General features: G+C 40.5%; 1 protein-coding gene across 1 annotated transcript in view; it reads left to right on the forward strand.

Moving 5' to 3' along the window:
• itgav (integrin, alpha V) overlaps positions 1–20607 on the forward strand; it is a 44244-nt gene that overhangs the window by 19512 nt on the left and 4125 nt on the right. Inside the window, exons 8-31 of the mRNA XM_075480090.1 lie at positions 1–45; positions 987–1030; positions 1729–1785; positions 3958–4010; positions 5020–5095; positions 7034–7163; positions 7404–7501; positions 7825–7918; positions 8032–8077; positions 8561–8668; positions 8969–9024; positions 9124–9278; positions 11005–11142; positions 11466–11533; positions 11648–11792; positions 12216–12308; positions 14074–14153; positions 15271–15351; positions 16283–16388; positions 17712–17870; positions 18207–18335; positions 18437–18547; positions 18751–18858; positions 20391–20510. Of these exons, the coding sequence (XP_075336205.1) occupies positions 1–45; positions 987–1030; positions 1729–1785; positions 3958–4010; positions 5020–5095; positions 7034–7163; positions 7404–7501; positions 7825–7918; positions 8032–8077; positions 8561–8668; positions 8969–9024; positions 9124–9278; positions 11005–11142; positions 11466–11533; positions 11648–11792; positions 12216–12308; positions 14074–14153; positions 15271–15351; positions 16283–16388; positions 17712–17870; positions 18207–18335; positions 18437–18547; positions 18751–18858; positions 20391–20510 (2300 nt within the window). The remainder of the gene's footprint in view (positions 46–986; positions 1031–1728; positions 1786–3957; positions 4011–5019; positions 5096–7033; positions 7164–7403; positions 7502–7824; positions 7919–8031; positions 8078–8560; positions 8669–8968; positions 9025–9123; positions 9279–11004; positions 11143–11465; positions 11534–11647; positions 11793–12215; positions 12309–14073; positions 14154–15270; positions 15352–16282; positions 16389–17711; positions 17871–18206; positions 18336–18436; positions 18548–18750; positions 18859–20390; positions 20511–20607) is intronic.

Genomic DNA, 20607 nt, shown 5'->3' on the forward strand with positions numbered 1-20607 from the left:
GTTACTCTGTGTCAATTGGAGACTTCAACGATGATGGGACGGAAGGTAGGAGCAGGTTTATTTCAACAGATGCCTTCGACTGTAAACACCATTTCTGTCAATGCAGAACAAAAACAAAAAACAAAACCGGCAGAATGAAGAAAGAAACTCAGTTTATAGTGATGATGTACATCATTTCTTGAGCTAAATGTGACTTCTCGAACCTCAGTGCATCTTCTTTGCTCCTAAATGTTAAAGTTACTCGAACAGTTTCAGGTTGGGAATGTTGGCTATCGGGAAATTTTCTCAACTAAAACTAAGAATGATTTGATCTATCATCAATTAACTTCACCTGTGCTTAAAGCACAATTAACCCACACAACACAGAGCCTGACAAACACCACCGTATTTTACAGCCTAAAATGAATCATTTGCACATTGGAACAATTAAGATCATTTGAAAACACTATAATTGTAATTTCTCTGTAAGTGTTGTGGATGCACAACAAAGTTACACCGACACAGGCATGGATGAGTCTGATAGATGAATGCACAGAGCTTGATATAGCCCACTAGGTCTTAATGTAAGTTGGCTATATCTGTGGCCTGAAGGCTAAAGGCTATACTGGTTGTGTATGTGGGGTCTGAGGCTGTTTGTAGATCTGCTGTAAAATCATCTTTATAATTAGCGTTCAAGTCCACCAATTTTTGCTGCTTATTCTGATTACATAACAAACCAAGCTGTAATGTTAAAGGTGATAATGTATTCAGTGAAACACCAGAGAAGAGCTAACAAAACTGACCGGTGGAGCTTGAGAACAGGAGTTTACTGAGAAAAAAGAGGTGCTGCAGATATTTTGAAAAGACAGATTCTCTGTTTTTGTAGTAAACGGGTATTTATACGCTTCAGCTCTTACTATGGTATGGCTGTTGTCAATAATGGCTCTGTATGGTGATACAGTCCATGTGGACGTTCATTAACTGTCTGTCTTTTCTTACCGGCACAGATTATGTGACTGGAGTACCGAGAGGAGACAAGGCACTGGGATATGTGAGTGGATCACACCTGTCGAGCAAATCTGAATGAAACTTTTAAAACATCACTAAATAGAAAATGCTGTGTTTCAGTTATCTTTTCTTGGTGTGTAAGTTAGTTAATGTGGTGTTGTGGTAAAGGCTACTTTAAGTATGCCTGTAGGGGTTAAGCAGAGTAGTGGTCGCCGATCAAAGACAACACCGTGAGATATAAAACTATCCAAACCGCCCGCTTTGGCGATATGCAAGAGAAAGCTGCAGAGAGGTCCTCAGAATTAGTTTGAACTGGGTTCATTGTTATTTTTTCTCTCACATCAGCGATAATGAGCCATGAGATCAGTTTTTAGAGTAGCATGTTCTCTACATCAGAGGATGTTCACGATGGGCATTTCCATTACCGCTTAGGTGTCTGAGCCTTAGTTGAAAAAGGCGAAAAAACAACTTTCTGTTAAATTGTCATGTTTGAGACGTCTCAGTTGTATCCAATAAGCAAAGAGGTTGGTGATAACTTCACTTAAACAACTCTTGAATCTCCAGGAGAATGTTATTTTTCTTCTTTTCTGTCCTAATAATGCCGCAGCGCTTTGAAAGGGCCTTTGGTCTGTCGGCCCAACAGTGAATGCTGAAGGACGGTTGTGTACTGGAGGGTTTAAAACTGATGCAGTTGATGTGAAGCCCGGCTGATAGTCTCTCTGTTGTGATATCATGTTTCAGGTAAGCATCTTCAACGGCCTCAACATGGAGTCCATGATCAACTTCACAGGCTCTCAGGTGAGATGCAGGATAATATATGGTGCTTAGACGCTGTAGTCACGTCGTTCTGACGAGGACTCCAGCTTCAAAACGATGAGGGGCAGGAAAACGTCACACTGAGTCACTGCTCTGGCACTCATCTTTAGAATCGATTTTAAAGTTCAAGAAAGGTCAAATCATCCTCAAAGTTTTGAAAAAGGTGGAACTCAAACATGACGGCTGTCAGGATGGTTTACATTGTTGCCACAATATAGCTGTTTTAATTTCCAAATGACAAGTTTCTGACAGGAACTGAGCCGCCCTACTCCTTTAAAACTATTCAAGTTAGAGACAGAAGCTGGTGTCATATTCAAGTATTTCTGAAGCATCTAAACGAACTGCAAACGTGTATTCAGCGTGTGGTCAAACCCCAGAAATGTTAACAGAGCAGGCACCTACGTGGCTGCTGAAGACCAGGAGCACTGCTCCTTTAATTCATCCAGTGGAGACGCAAGTGAGGACACTGTGGACAAAGACTTCCTCACTCCTCTCTGTCTTATTAGCAGCCACTTTTTTGGTTATTGTTATTGTTTTATTTTTATTATTTATTAATTGAAATACAAAAGCCTATCTTTCTGCGCAGAGAACATTTTTGTGAATCCACCTCTGACAACACGCACCCTTTTCCATCCACCTTCAAACTGAATGCAGTACCACTTCAGCTGTATCTGCAGTGCAAACACAGATGCTGGCACATTCTAAGATAACTTCGTCTCACATCAGTTGTTCTCTTAAAACCCAAGATATAAATCTCATAAAAAGAGCGCTCCTTCCTGTCCGCCTACAACAAAGAAAAATGTGGAATAGACTTTGCTCGGGGTCGGAACAGCTTTGTTGTCACTGCTGTGCTTTAGTATGATTTTAATTGTTCTGAAAAAGTGTGAGGAAACCGTTCGTTAGATCCCCTGAAGATAAAAAAAAGAGTGTGTGAACCCTAAATAAACTCCTGTTGCAGATGGAGAAGTGTTGGAGCAGCAGGGGGGGGAGAGTAGAGAGAGGCTGTGATCAGCAGAGTTAATGACAGAGTTCCTCTTCACTTTTCCTGCCTGTCCTCCATAACTCATCCCTGAACCCAGAAACCTCACTTTTATCAGCTTTTCTTCCTTTTGAAGAGCTTGTTTACATCTGTCCTTCACTCCTCATCTTTATCTCCACCAATTCTTTTGGCTACTTATCTTCTCTTCAAGGGCACTCTCAGGGGGGGTTTTCAGCAAAGAAGAGCCTAACTTAGGACCAGTTCTAAATGGTACTACACTAGCTCCAACTCTTTGCTGTTTCAGAGCACAGAACTGCATACATCAGGGGCTAACGGCCAGGTTATAGAGACCAGCAGAAATGATGTGGCAGTCATGTTTAAAAATCCAAGATAGCTCAACTGGTTGAGCTTGCTATCAATGTACAGAGGCTAAAGTTTCTTTTTTTTAAGTATTTTTTGGGCTTTTTATGCCTTTAATGATAGGACAGTTGGAGAGAGACAGGAAGCAGGGGGCAGAGTGAGGGGGAAGACATACAGCACAGGGCCGCTCGGTGCGGGAGTCGAACCGGGGCCAGCTGCAGCGAGGACTATAGCCTCTGTACATGGGGCGGCTGCTTTAACCACTACGCCACCGACCGCCCCAGGCTAAAGTTTCTTAACATAGTCGGCTCAGGTTAGAGTCCTGGCTTGGGCCCTTTGCTGCATGTCCTCCCCTCACCGTCTGCTCCCTTCCAACTTTAGAGTAAAGGACACTACAGTCCCAAATTCCTTTAGATCCAGTGTAGCACTTTGAAACGAAATGCCCATGTTACAACAGTAGTCCATCAGGAAGAGTCAAACGGCTGGAGAGGTTTGGCAGCCCCTGTGATTTGAAGGTTGTTCCATTGTTTGCACTTAGTGTCAATATACATCAGTTAAATTATCCATTGAAGGTTTTCATTAAGGCATCAAGTAAAATTTCTTTGGTGAAATAACAGTGTAGTATTTTAAAAGAAAAGAAAAAGCATGAAAAACAAATATAAATACCAGTGTTTTGTTCACAGTGTGTAGATTACCAAACATTCCCATTCCTTTTTTCATGATAATGGTTTAGAAATGTACAAAGAAACTTGGTTAATGAGTGAAATCTCTTACAGGCCACCTTTGAAAACTCCTCTTCTCTCTCTGTCTTGTAGATGGCAGCCTACTTTGGACATTCAGTCTCTGCCTCTGATGTTAATAATGACGGGTAAGTGTGGCTGTGCCCTTTGAGCCCAGTCATTTTCCACTTCCAGAGCTCCTTAATGCTGTATTTAAAGGGACGTGGGGAATTTTATAACCTCTGTTGTCCCCTCAGGAAATGCTTCATACTGCACAAACGTCCTCACAAAGCTGTTCTTCCACCGTCAGCTTTGATGCTCTCTAAGTGAAACCAGATTCACGTTCTCTGGATGTGTTTTGATGACACAAAAAAGATAGGGGCTAAGAATCCAGGAAGGTGGAGTGATAAATGGATACTGCCACAGAGAAGCAGCAGGCATTATGATGTTGTCACAGTTTAAGGATGATAGCACACATTTTTATACTGTTTTTGTAGACATTAATCTAGTTGAAACCTTTTGTTTGCTTGATACAAAGGAAAAGGAGAGCTGGGAGAGACCAGCCAAAGTGAGAAACGGATGCAAATGTTGGATAGTCAGTTTGAGGAAGTTACAGAAATTGTTGGATATGATTCTCCCCAACAGGAAAGGTGTTAAAGGAGTGGCTTTGACCCCTGACATTTACTGACTGAGGGCTTGTTTTCATCCCGTGTTCCACTGTTAATATGAGTTATTACGCCCTTCTGGTGTCATTAAAGCTCCTAAGATGTCACATATATGTCTACTATTTATACTATGAGGAAACTTCTCATCGCTCCACAATATCTGACAATTTCAGCTCTTAATTGGACTAATGTGACATTAAAAGTCACATGTCGTGACTTTTAAGTCTGTTCCTGCTGCATTTAAAAGTAAAAGAACCTCAAGTTCATGTACAGTCCCGAATGCAGGTGTCAGACAATCGGAGCGTTTACCTTCCAAGAGCTTTATGGGGCAGGAAATGTGCTCACCATGAGTGCTGGGCCTGGAGGACATGCGCTGCTGTGTTTTTATTGAGAATTGTTCATGTGCAGCATTGACACGTGAGACCTGGATGTAGGTACACTGTAATAAGATAAATAAAAGTGTGTTCTTTTCTTTATTGAATCTGTTTGTCAGTTTGATGGATCTGTTGGTTGGAGCTCCCCTTTTCATGGACAGAGGGTCAGATGGAAATCTGAAGGAGGTGGGACAGGTAGGTAAACACACATGCACAGCATTCACTGCATGTAAACACTGAGGTCCTTCAAGCTAACTGTGTTCACACGAGTGAAAGTGCACGTGCCGCTGCTGCTGATCATCAGACATGTTGTAGAGGATGCAGATGGAGGAGTGTTGGCACTCAGGTTAGCATTTTAACACAGGAAAATGCTTTCTCTTGCTGTTTCACAACAAAAGATTAATGCAAAGCTATGTTGCAAATGCATTAGCATTAGCTTAAAGGACAGGATCAGCCAATCTCCGTAAGAACCTTTAACTAGGGCCTTTTTTTTGGCAGGAATTGGAATCATTTTACCTGTTTTTTTTGTTTGTTTTTTTAGGACATCAAGCGATTCGGTCTTAATCCGTTTGACTTAAATCAAGGGGATATCTTTAAAGTAGACCATTTTTAAGTACTAACCTCCTTTTTTGTGTTATCCTTCTACCATAGCTACACAAGGGAACATCTTCTCTGGCAGAAATAGATACGTGCACATCACTGTTGGTTTTTTCATCCAATACTTGCACCAATTGAGCCGGATTTTTGGGAACACATACGCACCTTCATACACTGGAAAAAATCTAAATCTTACCAAGTATATTTGTCTCATTGAGTATCTCATTACACTTAATATGAGACACAATTGCCTAACAAGTACCATTTCAACAGATATAGGGACTTGTTTTAATACAATACATCTGGAATATCTTGTTAAGTGAAAAGGTCTTGAAAACATCTTGTTTTAAGTCATATTTCACATGAAACAAGCTTTTTTTTTTTTATTTGAAGAGGTTTTTAAGCTAATTTCAAGATCACTTGTAACTCAAAAGTCCTAAATGTCACATCTTATTTCAAGAAATCTTGACAAGCCGATTTTCACTAGTTCCATTGGCAGATTTTTTTGCTTATTTCAAGCAAAAATGTCTTGTATTTGTTGTTTTTTTTTTACTTATTTTTGGAGGGGCATTTTTTCCAGTGTATACAGCATCCAAGCAGCCATTAATCCCACATTTATATAAACAGAATGGCGAGGGTATGTGCAATCAGTGACTTTGACCTGACCGAAATGTATCTCCTTCTCTCTGGAGTTCAGTCAGGACGTTGGAAAAACAAAGAACACACAGTTAGTGTGATTTAAAACATCTTGTTGATGAGAGAGATTGGGCGATGACGATGAGACAGCAAGGCTACGGTTACTCTTTCCATCTGCACTGAGCAGAGAAGCTTCAGCAAGTCCAACCTGGAGGGTGGATGTGCTAAAACAACAGATTGTGCTCTGTCTCACACAGACAGATGAACTTCTCACAATGTTTACAAGAACATTTTTACATGGCTTTGTCCCATCCAGGGGGATAAAAAATAAAGATAAGAAACCAAAGCTAACAAACTTCTCTCATATCTTGGGCTGCCTGGTAATTTGTAATTTCTCTTTTTCATCTTCATATAAACACATATACACTCGTAAATGCATAAAGTGGAAATGTGAAGCTACTCATACCTGCACATTAATGGTGAGGATGAAACGAGAGAAAGAACAAATCTTTTTCTGCGAGTTTGAGGTCAAATAAGAATCTTTGTGACATCTGAAGTATTTGTAAAACACAAACGGGCTGACCTTTACAGCTCACAGCGCCTCAAAAAAAACCTGAAATCCTCTGGGACTCATCACACCCAGGACAGAAGAAATAGGGCAATAAAAAACCAAGACAAACGGGTTAAAAACACTTTATATCCAAAAGTAATGAATGCACTTAACGCAAATCAAATGCGTGTCTTTTTCATGCATCTTTTTGCATTTCAGTTTTATTGAACAATGACACTAAATAGAAATGTATTCTGTTCTTATAGATGTGCTTTCGCACTACTTTTGTAGTCTTTCTTTTGCCTGCTGCTGACAACTGAACTGTAACTGAACGTGTGTGTCTTCTCCAGGTGTCTGTGTTCATGGGTAAAGGCGGCTTCTCCTTCCACGAGCCTCAGATCCTGACTGGTTCAGAAGTATACGCCAGGTTCGGTTCTACCATCACAGCCCTGGGAGACCTGGACAAAGACGGATACAACGGTACGCTGGATCACTGTTCTCACCTGCGTGTTGGCTCTTTCTGTCTTTATTAGGATGTTTGTTGTCTCCTCATCTGAGGACGAGTAAACTTATGGACCAAACTATCCTCACCGTGTTGGTTTAGGAAATAAAATACGCACACAAAAAGGGAAAGACACTTCTGCACCCCGACCAACTCCAGACTCTGACCTCTGTCCTTTCCTCCCCCGGGGCTCCTGTCTCTCTCTGTCCCTCCTCCAGATGTGGCCATCTCTGCTCCTTATGGTTCCCCTGACCGCAGCGGCTTGGTCTACATCCATAATGGCCGCCCCCAGGGGCCTGACCCATCACCTTCGCAGGTGAATACTGCCACCGTGTCCAGCATTCCTGGGTTTCCATTAACCAGTTACCAGTTCTTAGTCCATCATTAAACCTTTATTTTGTGTGACAACATAGTCCAAACTCAGATTCTATTGAAAATGATGGTGAATTTGTAGAAATTTGATGATCCCAGCTTTTCTGTGGCACAGTCTGGCACCACAGAGAATGAGTATGATTCAGTTCAGGGGACTTTCCCTCCACTTGCTCTCACTACAAAAGTGAGCTACACAAGATAAAACAGGAAGCACGTCCATATTCTGTGTAAAACTGCAGAATTTCCCATGTTTACTTTGGCTTTCAGGTCCTCAAGGGCAAATGGGCATCCAGCTACATGCCACCGAGCTTCGGATACTCCATGACAGGAAATACTGACATAGACCAGAATGGATATCCAGGTATCCACACACACACACACACACAGCCTCACCAGCATGTGTGTGAAGAAGCACAGCAGGACTCATGTAAAATGCTGGGGTGAAAAAAGCTGAACTGTGTTTGTCTCCTGCAGATTTAATAGTTGGAGTATTTGGAGCAGACAAGGCTGTATTATACAGGTAATCAAATGTAAATCTTGCATTGTGTGTTGGGGTATGTGTGTGCGTTCCCCCGCTGTGTGTGTGATGCTGCTGATAGAAGCTGGGGAGTTAATGAGCGAGGCCACCTCTGATATCAAAGAGCTGCTGTTTTTCATTCAGTTTGCTCCTACTGACTTTATAGAGGCTGTTTGGAGACATTTAACCCCCTCTGCACAGAAAAGCCTCCACGTGGTGATTTATTTATCCTCTAATGTTGATCCACGTTAACCCTTTGTACCCAAAATATACTCCTCAGAGTCGGTATCAATAAATTCATTCATCATGTTTGTCAGCCATCTTGGGTATCAAGTATTTGCTCGTCTCATCCTTTTTGTGTGTTGGCATCGAGATGGGAGAAATGACCCCACTCATCTTCACTGTGTGTGTGTGTGTGTGTGTGTGTGTGTGTGTGTGTGTGTGTGTGTGTGTGTGTGTGTGTGTGTGTGTGTGTGTGTGTGTCAGAGCCCGTCCAGTAATCAGTGTGAATGCCACATTGGACATCACGCCTCAGATAATCAACCCAGAGGAGAAGAACTGCACAATTCCTGGGACCAGCACGGCTGTGTCATGGTGAGTTCTCATGTTTGTTGTGTTAGGTTTTCCACTGACGACCAAGAACTGACAGGGAATGCCTTTTAAGTCTGTTTGGGACTGAGAGTAGTTGGTATTCTACATTTTTACGAGATTCAGCAGACAAGTCTTGGCTGGAAGTTTTAAACTGTTTATGCCAACCATCCACAGCACCTGAGCTAAACTGACCTGCTGCCGGCAGCGACATATTTAGCACACATAAATCTGATAAGTTTCACTCTGAACATAGAAGTTAAGAAGTGTATTAAAGCAGACTCTGTGTGTGCGTTTATTTTGCAGTTTTAAGGTGAAGTACTGTCTGACGGCCAATGGTTACGGGGCTCCGAGCTCTCTGAGTGAGTAAAGCGCCAGCAGCTGGGACATGACACCGCAGGGATCATTCGGCTTTGCAGTCTTACTCATTGTCTTCTTTCTCTTTCCAATCACGTCTCCAGGTTTTCGCGTGGACCTCATGTTGGACCGTCTGAAGCAGAAGGAGGCGACTAAACGCGCCCTGTTCCTGTACAGCAAGACCTTTCAGTACTCGAAGAACATGACGGTGACAAACAACAGACGGCCGGCCTGCGAGGAGCAGGACGTCTACCTGAGGGTGAGGAAGCTTTAGACTGACAGACACGTACACTTGTAGCTCAGCTCATGGCCATGACATTATCAGACTACTTTGAGCAGTTACAAGTGGTTATTTTATAAATCTAACAAAATAACTGATATTTAAATCTAACAAGTATCGTTTTTGGAGATACTTAAAATTTGAGTGTAATAGTAAGGAAATTATGTATCGTAGTGGAATAGAAACTTTTATCGACAGCAAAAACTTAACTTCAAATATTAAGTTAGATAGACACAACATACAGTTCCAGTTTCTAACATATTCTTTTTTTATTATATAACCTAATGTTAAAGTGAACCACTGCACCCTGATTTCTTTAGACGGATGATAAATACTCTAAATACTAATTTCACTCACTTTTTATATAGTTTAAACCAATGTTTCCTGAACCTTTTTTTCTGGGGATTTTAAAGTTGATATACCCTTCTGACCAAATTTACATTAGGCCTAGTTTCTCAAAAAGAGAATTTGTACATTCACAAACATTTATGACTATTTTTTTATTACCAGTTAAGCATCTTAAACCAGCCAAAAGACATTTGATGAGTCACAACTTCTTTTATTCACCTATTCTTGACAACATGTACAGCGAGGTGAAATAAAGAAGAGTGGACACAGAGCATCTCATTGTTTTTATATTTTCAGCAGTACAATTTACACAATTTATACTTAGAAAATAAGGCAGTTAATACTTTGTTTTTCTTCGTATAATCAATAAAAACAACAACAGAAACAAAAAAAACTTTATGTGGCGACCCACATAAAATTTCCTGCGACCCAGTTGTGATAGCCAACCAGGGGTTCTTGCACAGGAACATAAACTCAACCTGTAAAAGGGCAAAATGCAGTTGTTTGACACTATAGTGAAATACATGCGAGTCTAAAAGTTCTAGATAAACTGTTGAAAGTTAAGAAATGCTGAGACTGCTACAGTTGCTGGGTAAATAGTTGAATAATTTAAAAAAAAAAGATGAATCGTTTACCTAAAATAACTGATATACAAGTAAAAGTTGTTTAAGATTACACTAAATTTAGAGGATGTGTTGGTTAAATAGCTGAATGTATTGGATGAAGTGCTGAGAAAAGCTCAATGTATGTGAAATAAAACTGTGAAAAAACCTATTCGAAGTACCGCCGAAGCTGTGTGTAAATATTACCAATAATTTACAAAATGTCGAAAATGTGTTTACTGAGAGGAAAAAAATAACAAGAAAAATGTAGAATTGAAAAGGAAAAAACATGGTAATGACCTAGGGAGACAGGAGAAGGTTTGAAATGATACAACCAACCAATTATTGTGGATTTACCTGGTTTCCTGGTCCATCTTAGTGGTTCTTTCACTTATCTGCTTTGTGATGAAGACATTGAAACGTGTCTTTTCCCAGATAAACGTTGGTCACGTCTGTATGAAACCCTTATAGATGATGATCCATAACCAGAGCTAAAAACAGATGCTAAAGGCTGGATATTTACACACATCTTCGATCGGATTTTCCTGCCAAACTTTCATGTTGACCCATGTGTTTACCAACTTATCAAAACCTGAGAAGTTCTACAGATTTATTACCAGTATTGGTTTTGCCTGGTGTTACAGGTGTCGAGACAGAACTCTGAAACCAGTCAAATAAACGTCTTCATGTTTTAGATCACAGCCCCATTTCTCCTGTCAAATATGCCTGATTCTGATTCTGTTTCTCTCATTCAGGACGACCGAGAGTTTCGGGATAAGATCACTCCCATCTCTGTGGTGATGGAGTACAGTCTGGACTACAGGCTGGCTGCAGATAAGACCGGACTGCTGCCCATCCTCGATATGTCGGCGCCATCCAACGTCACCAAGCAGGTAAGTCCGCTGTCACCGTCAATGCAGCAAAAGGGCAAAAGCTTCCCGATGGACTCCTATCATGGTCATTTAATCACAGATGGAGCAGGTGTGCGGAGAACTCTTATAACAGTCACAGTATTGGCTGTAATTTAATCTAAGTGCTGATTTTTGTTTAATTTACTCCAACAACCAACAGACACCCAGGGAGTCGGTGACCGTTGTGGCTCTTGGCAGTTTGTTGTAGACACTGATTAAAGGAATGATCGTGAAGGCTGTAGATCCCTTTGGTCAGATCTTTTTTTGCCCTCCTCTTCCACACTCACCAACTTTCCCTCCATCAGGCTCATATCCTGTTGGACTGCGGAGACGACAACATCTGTAAACCTGACCTCAAGCTGACGGTGAAGAGGTTTGTTTACATTTGTTACATTTGAATTTGAACATTTCCTCCTTAAAAAGCAGGAAGGAAGTGCATGTGTCTGATGGAGGTGCTTAACCATTACCGTTCTCTGGTTGGCGACAGTGATCGCGACCAGATCTACATCGGCGATGAAAATGCTCTCACTCTGGAGGTGACCGCTGAGAACGAGGGCGAGGGAGCCTACGAGGCGGAACTCCACATCTTCCCTCCACAACAAGCTGACTTCACCGAGGTCGTCCGCAGTCCGGTAATGTCTCGTTGAGATCCATCAACATCCTTAATCTCCAACTTCCTTCCCAAAAAAATCCTCTAAAACTAATTAGGGGTGGATTTTTTTGCATGTTTCCTTTTTTTAAAATTCTTTCTTTTCCTCACAAAAGTCAAATTTCATGTTGGCTGTGGCTCAGATGGAGGGGCAAGTCTTTAGTTAATCGCAGTGAACTAGCAATAGATGTTCACATGGGGACAAAAATATCGACACAAATTGGATTACAGGAAAAACAACTTCTCTGATTTAAAAACTAAATCTAATTTTAAAGCAATTTTCAAACTGGACAGCAATAATTGAGCAGAGCAGGTAATATTTAATCTATCATCATCAACATCATCACAGCTCAGCTGGGCCAGTTTTCTTACTGTGCAGCACACATTCTCCTTGTGTTGTTAACAGACCCTGTCCAGGCTGTCCTGCGCTTACAAGAAGGAGAACCAGACCAAGATGGTGGTGTGTGACCTGGGAAACCCCATGAAGGGAGGAACTAAGGTCAGTGGATCACCAGTTAACCAGTCAGATTGGATCTGATCTGATGTTTTTGAGCTCTGCTCTGGGTCAATAGCTATTTAAGTAACAGGAAACAAATGGTATATTTTAATGGAAGCTTTTCAGACATCATACCTGTGAAGCATGGGGTGCCTCAAGGTAGCTGCTTAGGCCCTCTTCTTTACTCTATATTTACTAATGACCTGCCACTGGTATTAACTAATGCTAACATTTCAATGTACGCTGACGATTCCACTATATATTTAGCTGCAGCGACTGTGGATGATTTGAATGAAAAACTGGCAAGCGAGACAGCAAAGGTTGTAGACTGGATTAACAATAATAAGCTGATACTAAATGTGTTTAAGACCAATTGTATAGTAATTGGTACTAATCATTCTTTGAGTTCTAAACCAATGTTAAACATTGCAATAAATAATACAGTGATAAAACAATTAGAGGAAGTAAAACTTTTAGGTGTCATAATTGACAATAAATTATCTTGTAACAAACACATACAAAGGGTTGTTACGAAAATGGGAAATGCATTATCAATAATTAAAAGATGTGCTAAGTATTTTACACACTTACTGGCCAAGCAAGTAATTCAGGCTCTGGTATTATCAAATCTGGATTACTGTTCTATTGCCTGGTCTTCTATATCAGGTGGTAATATAAGGAAATTACAATTGGTCCAGAACAAAGCAGCAAGAGTAGCTCTTTCATGTAATTAGAGAACAAATGTAACTAAAATGCACAAATCTTTAGGTTGGTTAAATGTAAGAAATAGGCTTTTGTCTCTACTTGTGTTTTTTTTATCAAGAATGTCATAATTACAAAATCACCACTGATAATATACAGAAAGTTGTGTTTTAGCTCACTGGTTCATACTCATTCAACAAGACATGCAGTTGGAGGATGTTTCACCTTACCTAGATCCAAGACAACAGTGCAACGTTCAGTTATGTATAGGGCAATGCATCAATGGAACTTACTGCCTCAGAACATTACTCAGTTAAATATTCATGCCCTTAAAATACACATAAAAAATTATTATATGAATATCAACTTTATGTAATGCAGCTGTTTTTTCCTTCTTTCTTTTCTCCTTTTTTCTTGTGCTGTCTCTGTCTCTTACGTTATTTATGTTTGTAACCTTTAGCGATAATTTATGAGGAAAACACTTATGTATTGTTTGTATTATTTCTTTTCCCTTGTATTTTTGTTCTATCCTTTATGTATGTAGTAGGTTGTTAATTGTCAATTGGAAGGACCCAAGGAATATTATCATGTATGTCATGTTTACCGCCACTGTGTGGCTGATATTTGTATCTGTAAATGATTAATTGGAAAGACCCCAGGAAGAATAGCTGCTGCTAAAAGCAAAAGCTAATGGGGATCTAATAAAACAAACAAACAAACAAACAAACTAGTCCAGTTAACTCGTTGAAATAGAAATGACAAATGAAGGAATCGAAGGTAGTGACGCTTATGTTAAGAATGTAAAGGTTGGCCAGTAGATGAAGGGACTTTACATTTGCCTAAAGCAACCTAATTCTGCTCTGACATTTTTTTTATATATATGTATATATAATTAATACATTATAGACAGTTTTTATATGATATTACACAGAGTAATAATATAAATAAAGAGATTATACCTGTTGTTTTCTAACTTATTGTTACTTCTTTGCTTTGTGTGCCTTTGTGTCTCCTCCTGCGCTCTGATTGGTCCTTGGCTGCCTTCCCCTGTCCTGTCATTGGCCAGATCCTGGCTAAGTTGAGGTTCAGCGTGCACCAGCTGTCAGAGGAGGACACGTCAGTCAAATTCGACCTGCAGATAGTCAGGTACGGCCGGCCCATCGTTGTCCAGAACCAACCTAACGTTGTTGTGGCAGAAGCAGTGGGGCACAGCGCCACCTGCTGGCAACAGAGGATGGTTGGACTTTAGGTGTGCTGAGAAACGTATGAAATGTACGATGAAGGCCTGCGTCTGCATCGATATGAATGAGGGAAAAATCTAAAATGACAGCTTCACAGAACAGTTGTGTCCCAAACTGACATAGAGATATAAACCTACTAAGTCTTTAACTTCAGAATAAAACTTATCATACTGATAAGCCACCGCAGCCTCACAGTGATGTGTGTGGGGGGGGTTCTGAAGCCAACTCCCCTCCGACGAGCAGCGGACTTCATTCATTAAAGCTGAGCTGTTTTTCTCGCTGCGCTAATCTAAATGACAAAAAAAACCTGAAAGCGAAGGCAGCAGCTCGCAGTCTTCACATTCCTCTGAGTGTGTTTGGGATTCTGTGGGTGAGAGCAGAGAAAGGGGGAGATGCAGAGGTATGTTAATGAGAGGTTTCAGCGACTCTGCTCTCTGACACTCTGCTGCGTGTCAGATCTACTTTTACACTCAACTCTTTTAGACGTATCAATGAAGAAGTTATTGGTTAGTTACAGATATTGTGGGTTAATGCATTATTCATGGACAGGGTTTTTCCTCCATATTCCATCACTTCTCATGCAGGGCTTGTTAGTTTTGCCACCTTATTTACTTTTTCCTTTAACTTTTAGGACTTTCTGTCTTTTTGTTGTTTTTCAGTTCATTTACTGGTTGAAGCTGCAAGTTGTCGACATTGATTAATAACTCTGTTTTTCATTTCGTTGCTACCGTGAAAAACTTTAGTATTTTTTTTTTTTTTTTTTTTTTTTTTTTAAGATTCTCACCATCTCAGATCAGACCTGAATCTTTACATTTGAGTTGTATACTGCAGAGCTGATAACTGCGACATTCTCAGCAAATCAAGTCACAAATAGTTCAGTAACAAGCGAAGAATGAATGTGGAAGGCAACAGAGAAGCCACAGATAATCTTCCCTTCAGTATATGAGTGGATTTTAATCGAGTGCTGAGCTGAAGCTGCATTTCAGTGTGAAGTTTATCATCGCAAAGTGTTTATGTTTCAGCTCCAACCAGTTTGACAACACCAGTCCTGTGGTCTCCAGCGTCACCAAACTGGCCGTCCTCGCTAAAGTCGCCATCAGAGGGTAAAACACAGTAAAATACTTCCTTATTCAGCGTCCATCTATTACACGAGAGTATTTTTGCCTTTTTTATGAGGAAATTATTCTTTAAGCTTCTATGTAAGGTGGCTGTAATTTTTATTCTCATGTGAAGAAATGATCCTTAGAGGGCCTCGGAGCAACCACCAGTACAGAGATGATGAGTTTTATGTTGCAGTGAGAATGTTATTGAGCTCCGTACATTTAGGAATAAAGATGCAACAAACGTATCCCAGCTACACTGGTGTGTATATTTAAGTTTTTACAGCCGTTAAAATTGGCTTTATTAAATGTACTTTTCCACGATGGACACGAGACATGACCTTAACTGATCCAGGAATGGGAAGACAAAACAATTAGCCTAGGAAAGCAGGTGCAAGGTTCACACACACATTAGTTGGCTTATTCCGAGACATTATCAGGCTCTGTCTGACGGATTTCCTGCGAGAGTTCTGTCATACTGGGCCCAGCGCTGTTATACAAGAATATAAGAAATAAAGACTTCAATAATAAATCGTTTTATTTTACCCCTAGTCCTGTCCAGCATTATGGCAGCAGAATTGTAATCTGAATACCGTTAATGCCAAACACATTTGCTATGCCAAGGGAAGCTTTATGAATGTAAAGTTCCCCTTGATGCCCATTAACTCCTTATTTTTATTTATTTATTTTGGTTACAATACTTAACATGATGTGATAGTGTTGAACCGGACCGGGGGACAGAGAGAGGGAGAGCGAAGAAGGGAACAAGAAAAAGGAACAGAAACATGAAGAGACAAACATAGAAAACAGAAGTAAAGACTTAATTTAACTTGAGATTACTCCGGCTTGTTCTTGTGCTTCCAATGAAAGAATCGATCTAACACAGCTTTGAATAGTTTTAAAGCTGTGGTGTGTGTGCACGTTGTCTTCGCAGGTCGTCTTCTCCCAGTCAGGTGTTGCTTCCTATCGCCAACTGGAAACCTAAAGACCCTCCGGAGCTCGGAAAAGACATCGGACCAGAGATATTACATGCCTACGAGGTATGAAAGCACAAATGTTGTGTGAGCGAGTGGCGTTTGAGTTCGTAGGCCACCCTCATTTATTTGGATGGTGAAATAATGAAACCAGTAAAATGTTTCAAACTGAATCCTCTGAAATAAGCGTGCAGTCGAATTAAAACTTCTTCGCTGAACATCGAGGCTTCCATGACGGCCACTGCAGCACTATTTTCCTGAACTTTATTGTTTTTAGTTAAAACGTTGTGCAAAAGTCTTCAGCCTCCCCTAATTTCATGAAACATTGATAGGAAAGTATTGAAACGTGCAAACATAAACTGAAATACATTTTATCTAAGGTGAAACCAAGAGTTTGCACAAGTATTATGAGCTTGAAAGTCATTATTTAGTCTGAGCCCTTTTATTCTCCAACACAGCCTGAACCCTCTTAGACGAGCTTTCATTTCTGTAAGGAGTCTTCAGGAATAGTTCTCCAGGCTTCTTGAAGGACATCCCAAAGCTGTCCTTTGGATGTTGGCTGCCTTTTAACTTGTTAACATGTTTTAAGGACACTCCATGCTCAGATATACCAAGTTTTCAGCTAACAGCTCTTTGAGAATCCCCTTGTTGCTGTAAAAATGCTATTTTCTGTTTGTCAATCTTTGGTGTTTTTCATTGATGCACAAATGCTGAAATTTTGGTTCTTTGCTAAGTTTTCTGTTATGTGTAGACTCAACATTGGTTCATCCCTTGAGTTGGGAGCCTTTTTTTATGCTTGAATGATTCATAGGTCAGAGTTAAATGGCTTAACAAATAAAAACCACAGGTGGTCGGGTACAAGGACTGGACTGAAAATTTGTGAAAAAGAAAAACTCTAAAGCTTGCACCTCTCCTGGTGCTTTGCAAACATTTCATTATGTGTGCATCCTAAACCTTAAATGTAAATGTATTTTACTTATACAGCCCTTTACAAACAATCCTTACAGTGTACCAAAGTGCTTTACAGCAGGTAATAAATAAAGAGAAGAATAAGTAAAAACAATAAAAGAACAGTGAAAGCAATAAAATACAACAAAATCAAATAAGATGAAATAAGATAAAAGTGTCATCATACCACTGGGTATTAAAAGCAATCCTAAATAAGTAGGTTTTTAGCCTAGATTTGAAGAGGCCAAAGACTTGTCCAAACAGTTAAAAAACTGTTAAATATGAGTTTGAACATCTGCAGAGCAAATGGAGGAGAAAATGGAACAGAGAACTTCCTTTTGTCAATCCTTTTCAAACTATAATCTGCAAAATGAGGAAGAAATAAGAGGCTAAAAGGAAAACAATGCTGGTTCAAATCCTAACCGAGTTCTGCTTCCTCAGCTGGTCAACAGCGGGCCCAGCACCATCAGTAAGGCGGCAGTGGAAGTGGAGTGGCCGTACCGCTATAAGAACGACTCTCTGCTTTACATCACCCACATTAAGACTGACGGACCCATCAACTGCACCACAGACATCGAGATCAACCCGCTCAACGTCTCCGTAAGACACACAAACACCAAGTAAACAAACACAGCTCACAGCATCCAGCTTCTTTCTAGCTCTCTCACAGTGACACTGTCTGCTGGAATCACCGTAGAAGTGAATCTGATATGTTTTCATGTTTCCAGCTTGTAAAGAGACGGTGTGAGCACAGCTCCATTTTATGTTATAACCTTTAATCTTCATCTTAACTGTTTCACCTCCATCCAGGTGCTCCCATAAGAATATTTCAGTTAGAGACTCTCAGGAGTTTGTAGAGATCAGGAAAGGAGCCGGAAGCTGTGCACGCTGGTCATTAGCAGCAAACGCACCATACAAACTTTGTGTGTTCAACAGAATCCGGTGGCGCAGCAGAACACCACCGTTGCTCCACCCAATGAGAGAGAGATGGAGGGACGAACCCGAAACCACGTCCACAAGAGAGACCTGGAGTCCAGAGGCGCACAGACCGACCTGCAGACACTGGTATACAAATCTGAGTACACACACCTCAATAATGTGTCTGTGATGTAGTCTCCATCATTGTTTTATGAAATGACCATAAATAACTGACCGTGTGTGTGTAGGAATGTACGACCGACTGTCTGCGGCTGAAATGTCAGGTCGGCCGTCTGGAGAGGAACAAGAACGCCATCATCTTCATCTACTCTCGACTGTCTGTCAACACCTTCCTGAAGGTAAACTGAATAAATCCTACATCTGAGCGTCGTTACTCATATCCGTATCACAAAATCAGGTTGTCGGGGAAGCTTAGACTCTGAGACAGCAGGGTGTAACTGTTGCTTTTCACCATATTCTGAAGTCTTATTGATCAGGAATCAGGATCGTTTCGTTGTCTCTTGGTGGGAAATGGAACATTTGCTTGTTTTTTTTCTCTCAGGCTGACAATCAGAATCGTTCGTATGCGGTTCGATCTCCAGCCTCCTTCAGCGTCATCGAGATGCCGTATAAGAACCTGGAGTTCGAGTTACCGTCCAACAGCACCTCTGTAAGACACGCAAACACAAGTCATCAACATGCAGTCTTACAGTGACTTAGGCTGCCTATGGTGGTGATTATTTATCTAGGATCAGGAATTTTCTTTGCAGTCTAACTCAGCATCTACTTGTTCTCATCATCCCGCCATTATAACTAACATAGAGCAGCTCTGATGTTTTGAGTGTTAGAATACCCGTTGTTTGTCCTTCTTTTTTTTTTTGCTTTCCCAACAAAGATTCAACAGATCATCCTCGTAGATTTTCTCAACTAAACTCCCAAGCTTTCTGATTTCACAACAAGTAGAAAGAACAACCAACTTCTTTGTGTGATAATGCTGTTCATCAGTATTACGGCACTCCTTCACTCTTTCTGTTCCAGAAGCGATGCAGAGATGGTCTACTAATTGTAATTGTGTGATATACATGTACAATTACCTCATATTGTGTGGGTAAAATACAAAGACTACATCAATCCTATATAAAAAAACTAGAGGATAAAAAAGCTTGTAAGTCAAACAGAAGCAGTTCAAGTCGGCCATAACATCTGGAGCCTGATGCTTTTGACCTCTAAATGATTAGCTTTGAATTTATTCCATGAAACCAGCTCCCAGCTGAATTCAGGCGATTCCAAACAGAGTGAGCAGCGTATTTAAATGCCCTTTTTCCTAATCAGTACGGACTTTAGGGATGGTATGTCCCAGCCCACATGTTTTTGGAGGGAATCGGACAGAGAATAGCTTTGTCAATGCAAATAAACCAAAGTTTGAGGCTTTGGGTTAACAAAGCAGGCCATCGAATTCAAGCATCAAACATACACTGAATCTGATGCATGTAAACTTGAAGTATTTGTATTGAAATACGACCACAATCTCCAGCCTTTAAAAGTAGTAATGGATGGATGTGTTTTACCATCAAGCAGCAAAGAATGAGCATTTTTCTGATATAGAGTACGCATAAACAGCTGATTATTGATAATCCATCCATTTCTAGTTCAAACAAAAAGCAAAAAGTTCTATAAATTTTAGTGTTGAATTTTCCAAACGCAGTAAATCTGATGGGATGAATGAGCACAAGGTGTATTTCTGTGTGTGGCACGCTAACAGAAGAAGTTTAATCCAAACAAGTGTAAAGATATGTATCAATCATGATATGAATGAAGAGTGGGCATAATAACGTATCATCCTACTGTGAGGAGCACCATGATGGTAACAGCCTTAAAGCTGCTAAAGGAGAACCAGACAGGATGGAAATGTAAATGTACTTTATTTATACAGCCCTTTACAGACAATCCTCACAGTGTACCAAAGTGCTTTACAGCAGGTAATAGATAAAGAGAAGAATAAGTAAAAACAATAAAAGAACAGTGAAAGCAATAAAATACAACAAAATCGAATAAGATAAAAGTGTCATCATACTACTGGGTTTTAAAAGCAATCCTAAATAAGTAGGTTTTTAGCCTAGATTTGAAGAGGCTAGGGCTAAGAGAGAAAGGTTAAAGTGTTCTTCTTTCTAAGATTTGATCTGCTCCTTGTGTGTGTTTCAGGTGAGTTTGTCTGTGATTTGGGTGATTGACCCTGGTCAGTCGGTTCCAGGCTGGGTGGTGGCTCTGGCTGTGCTGGCAGGGCTGCTGCTGCTGGCGCTGCTCATCTTCATCATGTACAAGGTGAGGAGTTCTGTCTGGATGGGGCTGTTTGTTTATCCAAAGTGCATCACCGACTGTAGCGTAACTCTGTATGAGATGGGAATGACGCTTCTTCTTC

This window comes from Odontesthes bonariensis, chromosome 12 (assembly GCF_027942865.1).
Source record: "Odontesthes bonariensis isolate fOdoBon6 chromosome 12, fOdoBon6.hap1, whole genome shotgun sequence".
Lineage (NCBI taxonomy): Eukaryota > Metazoa > Chordata > Actinopteri > Atheriniformes > Atherinopsidae > Odontesthes > Odontesthes bonariensis.